The sequence below is a fragment of the Podarcis erhardii genome (genome assembly GCF_964252035.2).
Source record: "Podarcis erhardii genome assembly, chromosome: 3".
Classification (NCBI taxonomy): Eukaryota; Metazoa; Chordata; class Lepidosauria; order Squamata; family Lacertidae; genus Podarcis; species Podarcis erhardii.
In genome coordinates, this window is record NC_138507.1 from 76,255,694 (window position 1) to 76,268,295 (window position 12,602).

The 12,602-nt window shown below is 45.2% G+C and overlaps 2 protein-coding genes across 2 annotated transcripts; one reads left to right on the forward strand and one right to left on the reverse strand.

Moving 5' to 3' along the window:
- Positions 1–373: 373 nt before the first annotated feature.
- Positions 374–4,708, reverse strand: EXOC8 (exocyst complex component 8). Its single transcript, XM_081855837.1, has 2 exons — positions 3,060–4,708; positions 374–1,076 (listed from the first exon to the last, which is right to left on the reverse strand). Exons 1-2 carry the CDS (start codon positions 4,611–4,613, stop codon positions 468–470), a joined length of 2,163 nt encoding a protein of 720 aa, XP_081711963.1. The 5' UTR covers positions 4,614–4,708; the 3' UTR covers positions 374–467.
- Positions 4,709–4,835: 127 nt separating this feature from the next.
- SPRTN (SprT-like N-terminal domain) lies at positions 4,836–12,326 on the forward strand. The gene is made up of 5 exons (XM_081855860.1): positions 4,836–5,255; positions 6,253–6,352; positions 7,290–7,418; positions 9,770–10,028; positions 10,289–12,326. The coding sequence occupies exons 1-5, from the start codon at positions 4,930–4,932 to the stop codon at positions 11,002–11,004; spliced, it is 1,530 nt and encodes a 509-aa protein (XP_081711986.1). The 5' UTR covers positions 4,836–4,929; the 3' UTR covers positions 11,005–12,326.
- The last annotated feature ends 276 nt before the right edge of the window (positions 12,327–12,602 follow it).

Sequence of the window (12,602 nt, forward strand, 5' to 3'; positions counted from 1 at the left end):
ACAAATTTTTGAAAAGAAGCATTTGCTGTAGTTTTTACAACCTTTTTTTCAAGTTATCAAAGAGGGAAATATGCAAATTTGCTTTTTGTTTCTCAAACTGATTCTTCTCTTTCTGAAGGTCAATATAATAGAAGAACTAGGTGTATCTCATCATTTATACTTCTGTAAAATACTTATCAGAAGCTATTCTTGATCATACTAATTATATTTAAATAGTTCATTAGCCTTTGGACCAAAACACACTTTGACACTACATGAGCTCCTTTATCTAAATGCCACAACCAGACCTTGAGGAAAATATACTAGATGTGGCTCGTCTACTAAAGTACTTGCTTGAATTCTTCTCCCTTTGTCTCGTCTTTCCCCCCTGCCCAGGGCATAATTAGTTAAAGGGAATGTTAATGTATGTTTGAAAATGTGCACATGTATACATGACATGTTATACTAAAATAATGAGAGATTACATTTCACACTACAGAGGTAGTACTTTCAGGGTTAACACGCACCGGTTTCGAAGTATTCCTCAGATCTTGCAGCTGCTTAGCCGGTTTCCCTACTCCTTCCTCAAACCTCTTCTCCACAACAGGAAGGACAATTTCATGAAGAAAAGATGCATTCTGCCTGATGAATGCTTTCTTCTCAGGGTCCTGTTCACAGCGTAAACTGTAATCAACATGCTGGATGGCCACAAGGATTATCTCCACCAGACTTTCCAGCAGAACCATATGCAGCTCTGGGAAGTACAGTTTGAGAGCTTCCTCCAAGAAGGTCATGGTCTGTTTGGTGAAAGCCACAACAGTATAACTAAGATTTACCCAGCAGTCATCACCAGTGTACTGATCAAAATTGGTCACACCACAGCTCTTCATCTCCTCTCTAAGTTTTCCTAAAGCTTCAGGCGTCATCAAGTTCATTCTCCTCCACATCTCTTCAGAGTTACGATGTTTTGTAGCCTCCATTATGATATCTTTGTAGCTCTGCAAAGCCCCTTTGATATCCTTCACTAGCAGGGTATGAATGATGAAGGTCAGATCCAAACCAATCTCACTGAGCTGCTTGCAGTGTTCCTTTGCCACCTTCAATAACAAGTTACATGATTAATTTTACTACACCTTTAAGCAGTTGCACAATAGAGACACTCTAAAAGATAACTATCATCCCATTATGAACAGCAGGAAAAACATGACATACATTCAGGGTTCGAAATGAGCAGGGCGGCAGGGGCATTTTGTACCTTAAAGATTCTCCATTTGAGAGCACCTCAAAAAGTCTGGGTGCCATTTTTTTGCACCTGACTGACACTCAAGGAATACTGAAATGTATGTGCTTTGAAGCCTCAAAGTATATGTTAAAGATAGACAATATGTTAAGGAGTTTAACAATAAAGAGTAGAGTGTTTTGAAAACTGAAGTATGGTACCAATATTTTTATTGTAAACACCAAATTAAACATTTCATTTCTGCTAAAAATGTGATATTAACAATGTGTCACTTATGTGAATTGTGTATAAATTCATGGTTATCAAAATATTAAATAAAAAGTGTTGCTGATCACCCCGTGTCCCCCGCCCCCCCCCAGTGGCAACTAGATATTCTGTTTTGGTGCCCACAATCCAGGTCCCAGAAGGCATTTGGCTCCTAGCTTTTCTATCCAAGTTTTTAACACAATACACATTAGGGAGGAGAAGAAGATATGACCCAGCATTGATCCCTACCATTCTGGCCTTCAGGAAAAGGCAGTCTGTATCCCAGAGTAGGTAACATGTTATCCAGAGGGTTGCATTGCTTGTGAGGAACCTTGGAGGGGGGGGTGTCATATGCCAGTGATGTGCATGACAAGAGACAAAAGCGCCTGAGCAATGACTGTGACCCTTACTTTTGTACAGTAGGCTGCAACCCAACAACACAAAACTTGGAGAGTCTACACATCTCTCCATCCAGGCAAGCAGGAGGCATTGTCAATAATACATTTCTACCAGGCAAAAGCATTTAAGGAGGATGTGGAGCAGAGCAGGCAAGGGGTATGGCCTGCGAAAGGGATATGGCTTAAAGAGAGTCCAGAGACACCCGGAGGTCACAAGCAGCCCCTGGGCCTCAGGTTCACTGCCCTTGCTGTATCACATTGGACGGAGCAGCAGGTAATGCAAGGTTATCCAGGCTGTCTCTTTCCTGGCAGGATAGGATCACCCATGACAGTCTCCTTCACCTAGATAAAGCAAAGACATGAGATCACCTTTTCCCACTAATCAGGGCAGCTCACTGGAGGAGTGGGTTGCGGAGCAATTCTGTCCAGGCAAACTTCTCCATACTTGGGTAAAAGTAATTGCTCAGAACACATTTATTTATTTACTGCATCTCTGTCCCACCTTTTTCTCTCAGGAGCTCAAGGTGGCATACATGGTTCCCCTCCCCCTTTAATCCCCCACAGCAGCCTGCCCACTACTGTTCCTAGTGTATTTGGGACTGCCACATGATTAGGGCAGGAAGCGGGTGTGGGCCCCTCCACTCCTCACTGTTCTTGCTGGCTGCAGGGAGGAGCCACCTTGGATATCCTGTACAGACTGCCTTTTCCTGAAAGACAAGTAACAACTCCAGAAGGTTTCAATGCCCAAATATAGCAAAATATACTTTGATCAGATAGCCAAAATCTGTAAAGTCATGCCACACGACTCGCCCTTTCTTTTGTTCCTAATCTTAAAGTGGAAGGCTCCTAGAAGAGCAAGAAATGTTTGTGTTGCTCTCCTTTAGAATTAAGCAAAAAGCACTCTAACATTGTAAGAGAGCTGAAAAGGGAGAGAGGCTCCAAGTGATGGGGAATGTGGAGTACAGGATAGTCAATGCAGCTACTGCAATAAATTATTTACACAGCTTCTTTACAAACAGAACACCCTGTTTCAGGACTGGGAATTGGACTAAATGACTCACTGGTTTCCTCCTTGCCCTGTATTCTATGACATTATCTGGAAAACTGAAGTAGTTATAAGAATGAATTTGTGGTCATCCAGTGCATGTGTGACTGAGCATAATACACCCACATTTGGGCCTATATTTTCCTCATACCTTCACACACTCGGCAGCAGTGGATAAGCTCTCCTTACTGTCAAACACCTGCTTGCTAAATGCATCCACAAACATCCTCATAGCAGATCGGGCCCAGACAACAAAGGCAGAATAACATCCACCGTTGCCTGCAAAGTCTGTCTCGAACTCCCTTGCAGTCTCTAACAGGCTGGTGAAGAAGACATGGCAGAGCTTGTGAATATACAGCAGAGTGGCACCTTCAATGCGCAACTGGCGGATGGCTGTGTGTACTGCAGCTTCCCTGTTCCTCAAGAAAAGTTCACATGCTTTGGTTGATTGACCCAAGCGGATGAGCTGAGAAACAGCTCGGCGGGTAGCTCTAGGCCCACCCCGTAGAGACCTATCTGGAGAAAGTTCAAACACAAGCACATCCGTGAGCTGTCGGACTCTTTCGTCCACTTTTGTTCGTAGTTCCCTGACTGGCTGAGTCACAGGCTTATCTCCCAGGTACTCATTCAGTTTATCTAGCAAATCAACTGCCCCTTCAAAGTCTCTCTGAGCGATGCAGACATCCAGATCCTCGGGCAGCTCCTGAATCCATTCTAGGGACAAATCCACCACTTCTTCTTCTGGTGTTGCCTCCTCTTCATCCTCCTCCTCAAAAGGATTGGTGGCTTCTGGAGGGGAGGGGGGAGGGGCCCGCACTGGGGCCTCCTGCTCCAGCCGCCGCTTCTCACTGAGGACCCGATTCCTCTTGGTCTCCTCCAACACTTCCAGCCACTCTTTCTTGATCTTGGCGTTCTCCGCTTGGAAGATACGGCTCTCGGGGAACATGAGCAGCTTGAACATGTCCTTCATGGGTGGGTTGTCCTTGACGTTGACCACCGCCAGCCCATCCAGCGGGTAAAGGGCATCGTACCGGTACGCGCCACGCCGGTTGGGGAGCCACGCCGCCACGAGCAGGCAGTCGTTCATGAGGAAGGCGTGTACCCTCTGGACCTGCACCATGTGGTCGGCATCATACTCCACGAGGTCCCCGTTGTAGACCAAGTACTTGCCGGGGCTCTCCGGCAGCAGGTCACGGCAGCCCTCCACCTTCTCCAGGAGGGTGGTGAGGGTGCGCTGGCGGCCCTCCTCGCTGGCAGCGTTGTCTTTGGCCGAGAGGGCCAGGAAGGGGTTGGTGTGGGGGTCGGCGGCGGCCCGCCGGGCGCCCCCCAGGGCCGGGTCGTCTCGGTCGGCGGCGCTGGCCTGCTGCAGGAGGGCCTGGGTGACGGCCTCCATGATGCCCTTCTGCTCGGTGAGGATGTGGCTCAGCTGGTACATCTCGCTCTCCAGGTAGCTGATCTCGCGCGCCGTCTCGATGAACTGCCGGTAGTTCTGGTAGACGTTGCGCTTGAGACTCTGCGCCGTCTCCTCGCTCAGCGCCTGGATGCGCTGCCGGTGCTCCTGCAAGTCCCGGTCGCCGTCCGACTGCTGAGACAGCTGCTTCACGTACTCCTCCGCCGCGTAGCTGCCGGACTCCAGCTGCCGCCTCAGACGGCTCCCGCCGCCGCCGCCGCCGCCCGCAGCCCCCTCGCCCACAGACAGCGCCATGTCCGAACCCGGAGCGACGAGAGAGCGGAGCGACGGGCAGAGAGGAAGCAGGCCAGCGACAAACGCCTAGCCGCCAGAGCGCCTGCGCCGGACGCTGACGACCTCGCGAGCGCGACGGAAGAGAGAGGGCGTGGAGCGGCAGGCGCAACGGCGAACCAGACTCAGTGTGTAAGAGCTACACACGGGGAGCCACTTCCGGGCTTAACGCGGCCCCGCGCAAGCGCGTAACGAAACCAGAGTGGCTGGGGATGGATGGAGGGTTGGAGGGAAAGGGAGCCGCGCCTCTGTGCTCCTCCTAGGGCAAGTTGTTTGGCGCATGCGCCGGAGTTTGAAGAGTTCGCGACCGCCGGCTGGCTGGCATCCTGCCTGGGCGGAGATGGACGGCGACTTCTTGCTGGCCCTCCGGCTGCAGGCGGAGTGGGAGGCAGAGGACGGGGAAGCTCAGGGGGCCAAGGCGGTGGCCGCCGCCTCCCCTGCCGCCTCGCCCGGTTCCCCGGCGCGGCCGCTCTCCGTCGTGGACAGCGCCTGGGAGCTGCTGGACCCGAGCCCCGACGTGCGAGGCCTCTTCCTGCAGTTCAACGAGACCCTCTTCTGGGGCCGCCTGGCAGCCGTGGAAGTGAAGTGGAGCCCGCGCATGACGCTGTACGGGGAAGGCGCTGCGGGACGAGGGAGAGGCGGCTCTGAATCGCCCTGAATGTTGCCCTGAAGGCTGTTACTCGCTCTGGGACCGGGGGGCGGGGGGCGGGGGGCGGGAAACAAATGCTAAAAAAAATCATGATAATAATAGTGGTTTTTTGTTTGCTAAAAATGTTTAGGGGTACTCACATTTTGACTCAAGAGACTTTGATCTAGTTTTGGTCCTGTTCCAGGTGGCATGAGCCCTGTATTCACAAGCACACAGTCAGAAAACAGCTTCTCTGTACAGTGGTACCTCGGGTTAAGTACTTAATTCGTTCCGGAGGTGCGTACTTAACCTGAAACTGTTCTTAACCTGAAGCACCACTTTAGCTAATGGGGCCTCCAGCTGCTGCCGCGCCGCCGGAACTCGATTTCTGTTCTCATCCTGAAGCAAAGTTCTTAACCTGAAGCACTATTTCTGGGTTAGCGGAGTCTGTAACCTGAAGCGTATGTAACCTGAAGCGTATGTAACCTGAGGTACCACTGTATTTGTATACTGTGTGTGGGCTCCTGGTGCTTGTTTACAACTTGAGGAGCATATTGTATTCTGTCTTTTATCTGACCTTTGTGAGAGATGCAGTTCTTATAGGAGAGGGCGAGTTGTGACCCCCCCCCCCCCGATATTGCTGTATCCTGACAATTCTCCATGCTGAATGAAACTGGAATCCAACAATATGTGGAGGGCCGCAGGTTTCCTGCAGTGCATGGTATCACAAATTTAAAAATCAATAACTTGTTATGTCTCCTAGCATACTTGCTGCAGTGTGATGACATTATTTGTAAACTAAATCTTCTAACTCGAATTGTAACAGAATTGGAGAAAGTGCCTGCTTTCTTACCTCTCAGGAGGTCTAGTCCAGCCACTAGCAGTGGGACCTAATGTTTAATAAGAGTACCTAATGCTTAGCAAGTATTGTTTGTGTCTCAGTAAACAATTTGCCTTTTTTATTTGTATTTCTAGGTGTGCAGGAGTTTGCTGCTATGAAGGCCGTGGTGGAATGTGCTCCATCCGGCTCAGTGAACCACTTTTGAAGTTGCGGCCAAGAAAGGATCTTGTAGAGGTATTCCTCTTTTGTATATAGATATGAACCCAAACATGTGCATTTTTTGCAGCTGATATGTACATTCCCAAAGTCAAGTGTATCTTGTAGTTTTGGAAACAAACATGTTTACCAGTGCTGTAAATAGCTATCTTATATTGCAGCTACTTCTGCAAAGACAGGAGAAGCAAGCAGCTCCTTGCTGCTTGCAGAGGCTTCTCCATCCTCTCCTGTCCTTTAGTGGTATTTTTTACCCATCATTTCTGCTTATAATGTAAATGTCTCCTTGAAATATTGTGTTTATTTCTCACAAAATATTTCTATGTGATACCAGCATAGGGTGCAGTAATATAAATAAAATCAACTGATACAATTAGAAGCATAAATGTAAAAGGATTTACAATTAGAAAAGGATTTACAATTAGAAGCATAAATGTAAAAGCATAAATGTAAAAGGAACAGATAAAATCACACCAAAAGATAAAATCACAGCAATCAATCAAAATCTAACTATGTGGTCGACCCTCCCTCCCCCTGAAAAGTCTGGTGGAATAGGTGTGTTTTCAGCTGACCCCCAAAACTGTTCTGTGTTTTAAGGGGGAGGGTATTCCATAGTTGGACTGCCAGTACAGAATAAGCCCTCTTTGCTGCATAACAGGTGCTCTTCAGATGCTTACTGTAACAACCAGGGAGGCATCAGCTACTGATCTTAACACGGGGAAGTATTGGTGTGGGAGGAAACAGCTCTTCAAATGTCTGTGTCCCAAATTAAGATTTTATGAAGCTGGGATCATGTCTGACGTATCCCAGAGAATGGAAAACTGGAAGCAAGAAGATTTTAAGGCTTATTTTTTAATTAACTACCATTTCTTATCATAGCCAACTTAACAGTAAGTAATCAAATGTTTTATGTTAGGACATAGCAATTTAAGTAATCGTGTAATAATTTTAATTTCAGACCCTGTTACATGAAATGATTCATGCCTTGTTATTTGTCACTAATAATGACAAAGATCATGAATCCCATGGCCCGGAATTCTGCAAACACATGCATCGGATAAACCGCCTAACTGGAGCCAATATTACAGTAAGCATTCTGTGTAACGAACACTAGTTTGTAGATTTGTAAAACTGATTTTGGAATATAAAATGAATCTTTTAAATCTTTAGATTTAAAAGATACTGCGGCAAACAAGCACACTGGAGTCAGTGGTTATTTTGACATCGGTAACTTGCAGTGTAAAATCAAATATATCAAGCTAATCACCAGATTTCTTCTGATTTTGATAAGGTGTGAACTGCACGTTTTGGCCATAATCCAGAAAACTTGAATTAGCATAGAGAATCTCTGAAGTGTACTCTGGCCTGGTCCAGACATTGCAGCCAAATCATGGTTTAGCTGTCAGGAGCATGCTGCAGGCTCTCTCCTTCTGTATCACTAATGAATGGTGATTCCTTCTCCCACTTCCTGCTTTGTTGTAACCAAAGTGCAGTGTCACAGGTGGAAGGTCACACTCCACAGAGTTGCACTCTGGGAAGGGCGTTTGGAAGCCGCTCTGAACATCTTGGTTAAAGCGACTTTTATTATAAATGAGGGAATATGTTTTCTCCAGTGTACAATACCCTTCTGAGACTGTGTCCTTTCTTGTACAATAAAAATCAACACTGCTGTCCTCTTCCCCATTTAAGTCCCTTATGGTGCTGTGGTGTTGCTTGGGTTTCCATGTGAGGCAGTGCTCTCTTGCTGCTCCCTGGCATTGCAGGCTGCCAGAGACTCCTGCACCTTACAGACATTCTGTCCCCCACAGCCACTCCCAAACAGTGTTAGAAACTGAGATATGAAAGCTAGGAGCTAAATGGCACCTTGAACCTAGGTCATGGGCGCAACAACGGAATATCCAGGTGCGCTTTTTTATAACAAGAATACAAAGCTGAAAATGAATGAACTGCAGCTAAAATATTATGTGCATTTTTCACATGGTCTAGTCTTTCCCCTGCCCACCTCTCTATTATTCTTAAGAGGGTCTCCTCTCCAGTCTTCAGAGAGTAGCTGGAAGTGGGGAGGCAGAAAAAGGTCCTCCTTTCCTTCCACTGTGCAGTTTAAATTTGAAATCTCAGGTACAGTACTGCGTCCAGAGCTCAGAAACTGCTCACGCTAATGAAATTCCCTGTCACAAAATGCACCTAGAACAATGGGAGTTTTGAACACTGCTCCCAAAACTCACAGTTTTCCTCACCAGATGCATTTCACAAACACTGCGGCATGTATTTTTTCCTCAGTAGCCCACCATTCCATCTCTTCCCCCCGTAACTGCCCCAGCTTTCTCCACATTCCAATTCCCCTGACAAAAGTAGCCAAGAGTGAGATTTTTACTTACCCTCAGGCAAACAAGCCTTATCAAATATATCAAATCCAAAACAGAAAGATTTTTTAAACCCCCCGTTACTAAGCCCCATTAATCATTTACCACAGCAGCCTTCCCCAGCCTGGTGCCCTACAAATGTTTTGGACAACACTGCCTAGTATGTCTAGCTGGGATTAGTGAGAGGTGTACAGTGGGGCCCCGCAAGACGAACGCCTCGCAAGACGGAAAACCCGCTAGACGAAAGGGTTTTCCGTTTTGGAGGCGCTTCGCAAAACGAATTTCCCTATGGGCTTGCTTCGCAAGATGAAATGTCTTGCGAGTTCCTGCGGGGTTTTTCCCCTCCCCCCCCTTTTCCTAAGCCGCTAAACCGCTTATCAGCTGATCCGCTGATAAGCCGCTTATCAGCTGATCTGCTAAAAGCCGCTAAATCGCTAATAGCGCTAATCCGCTAAGCTGTCAATGGGCTTGCTTCGCAAGACGAAAAAACCGCTATACGAAGAGCCTCACGGAACGGATTAATTTCGTCTTGCGAGGCACCACCGTAGTCTGAAACATTTAGAGGGCACCAGGTTTTGGAAGGCCTCCATGGTGTGATGTGTGAGTTGGGAAAATTGTGGTTATTGTTAATCATAACTTTCTTTCAAATAAAAATAAAAAATATGGTTAGGAGTGGGTTTAAGATTCTAATTTGGATGCAAATGTTGTTAACAATAACCATCGTTCGACTGCTTCAGACGTTACAGCAAACTGAATATCGCAAGACAGGAAATTAGCATGTGTCTCTGTAGAACTGAGCATACAGGCCCCTGAATACCTCCAGTTGCCAAACGATGGTTTGGCCTTGATATTTGAAACAGACCACAGAATTCTGGTGTTAGTAGATACCGTTTGATTTACTTCTTTGTTTGGGGGCAGCTCCAATATCCATGTGGAACTCTTGCCTGTTGTGACTTGGGAAGCCCTGGTTGGCCTGATCCCATCAATCTTCACGGTGGGCTGCGGGTTCATCTGGTTTCACTGCAAAATGGAAATGAATGTTTGGCATTAAGAAAAACTTGTGGGTTATGTTTAGATCTATCATGAGTTTCATGATGAAGTGGATTCCTATCGCCAGCACTGGTGGCGATGCAATGGTCCATGTCAAAATAAAAAGCCATATTTTGGCTATGTGAAGCGTGCAATGAATAGAGCGCCATCTGCAAATGACTTCTGGTGGGCTGAGCACCAACAGACATGTGGAGGTACATATACCAAGGTCAAGGAGCCGGAGAACTACACCAAGAAAGGCAAAGAGAAGGTCCCGCAATCAAAATTCCTAGCTGATGGCAAAGGTACTTGAATATCATTTAGTTATTACCAGCAGAGGATGATGCTATTATTATTACCAGCATCTTAACCATTTCTACACTGTTTTTCATCAATTAATATTTTAGGGTGGTTATAGCATAAACCGAAGAGTACATAACTAAAAGTGTTAAGCGGGGAAAAAGATTTTTCTGATGAATGATCGCTCCTAGAGATGTAATACAGTACTCCTGGTGAATTTTTTCTAAATATGTGATTGTTCTGTGTATTTCTGATGTATTTGCAGGAAACGCTAATGGAGGCAATATGCAGAACCTAATTCCTTTTAGTGGAAAAGGATATATCCTTGGAGGAAAAAGCACTCTGTCACCATCAGAGAGGACCACAAGTCCAAGCAATGATAAGAACAGATTGCTGCTCAGTTCTCAGCATCATTCACCTTCTGGTTTGATAAGATCGAATCCTCAAAATGCAAGCATATCCTCACCATTTCTTTCTGAAGGTGATAAGAATAGCTTTGCTTCCTATGTTACACTCCCTAAAATATCAGTTGCTAACAAAAAAGCGTACACTAATGTTAATGGCTCGCCCATTAAACATGTTTCTTTTAATGGAGGAAGATCAAAGTCAAGCCCTATAAATGTTACGTGGGATTTACCCTTGAAGACGACACCAGTAAAAAGCATTTCTGGTCCATCTACTTCAACTCCAAAACCCCATAGTTCATCTCATAGAAATAGCAGCACACCCAGTGGTGGACCAACAAAACGAGCAAAAATGGAAGACACTGCTGCCTTTGAGAAATACTTTATACATAAAACAGATCCAGAGTTGACCAGCCCTTCTTTGAAGAGAAAGCATGAACCAATAGCCTCAGAAAGGCCAGCTACTTCTGCCAGTGATGAGAACAGAAAAGTTTCCTGCCCTGTCTGCAGTTCTGAAGTTTTGGAAGCTAAAATTAATGAACATCTAGATTCCTGTCTCCAAGATACCTTAACATGATTCTGACATCAAGATGGTGCTTTGCTCAGGGGTTATCAGTCCTGACTGTTTCATGTATATTTATTGTCTTCCATATTATTATTATTTTTTTTTGGGGGGGGGGGAGAGGCATGTCATCCTCTTCTGTGTGAAGGAAGCTTTCTTCAGCTTGGAATAGTGCTAGTAATGCCACCAACTTTCAGCACACATTTATAGCCATGAGAGAAACAAATTCTGTTATAGAAGTTCTAAAGCAGGCATAAGCAAACTCGGCCCTCCAGATGTTTTGGGACTACAGCTCCCATCATCCCTGACCACTGGTCCTGTTAGCTAGGACTGATGGGATTTGTAGTCCCAAAAAAGCTGGAGGGCCGAGTTTGCTTATGCCTGTTCTAAAGAAAGAAACATGCATGGTTTTTAACTGACTTATTTTTAAAAGCCTATTCACTTGTTCAAAATATCTCAAAAACTACTTTCAAGCCTGTTTTGCAGACTGCTGTTTTTGAGCCGTTTAATATCAACGGAATAAAAAATGCGTGTGAATTCATATACTTCCACCTTTGCTTACATGTGAATCAGACTTAATTTCCTGGAAGCAACACATTTTATTATAATAAATAGAGATGGTTAAAGCTGCACTCATGAGAAGTTTTCACAGAGCTTTAAAATGTTTTAGGAGGGAGGGTTAAGTCTCCAGATTGTGGCACTGTCCCTAAAACTGTTCATTGGCCCATCTCATTGTTATATATTCTGCTAATGTGTCTGAAGATTATGGGAAATGTTTTTGTGAGAGAAGATGGGATAGATTAGATAGGACAAATACCTTTGTATATTTGTGGAGCCATATGTGACATAATGGTTTACATCCTCAGGCTGTCTGCAACAGATGAGATCCTTTAATTCTGGGATCGGATTGAGATCTCACAAGTCTCACTTTTTAAGTGATATAGAAGAGCAGTTTGCTGTTCAAAAACCTCCACTTTCTAGAGTTCAGTTTTGTTCTAATAATTTATACATTCAGCAGGGGAAATGGCCTGTTCTAATGTTGATAGAGATCTGGGATGTATTATCCCTCTGCTTCATGCCATTCTGGTTATGTTCATTTCTGAGCCCCAAGTGTCAACATGATTGCTTGATGTCAATTAGGATGTTCCATTTTTACCCCCCAATGGTTGAATTTGGTCAGATATCTAGAACTCTTTTCACAAGCCAGAAGGTCTCCTTTTCATCTGTTAGGTACACGTGTGCCTGTAAATGAAGCTTTCAATTACGTTGTAACTTGTGTTGAGCATTTGACAGCCAGCTGATAAATTTTAAATAAAAATAACTTTTCAGAAACAGCACTTGAAATTCAGGGTTCTGTTCTATAAAAGTGGGCTAGAAATTCCAAAGTCTGCCAATTCTAAAGGTGCTGGAAAATTCAGTGCAGGTTAATGGAATTCAGTATTGTTTTATGTATTATTTTCATTGTGTTTAAAGAAAATTAACACCCCATTGTTATTGTGGTGATTCAGACTATATATTCAACTGGTAACAAGTATCCTGCAGATGTAGACCACACTGTTTCAGTGATTTGATGTGAAGTTCTGTGATAGACTTCGTCTTAATCAGTAAAGTAA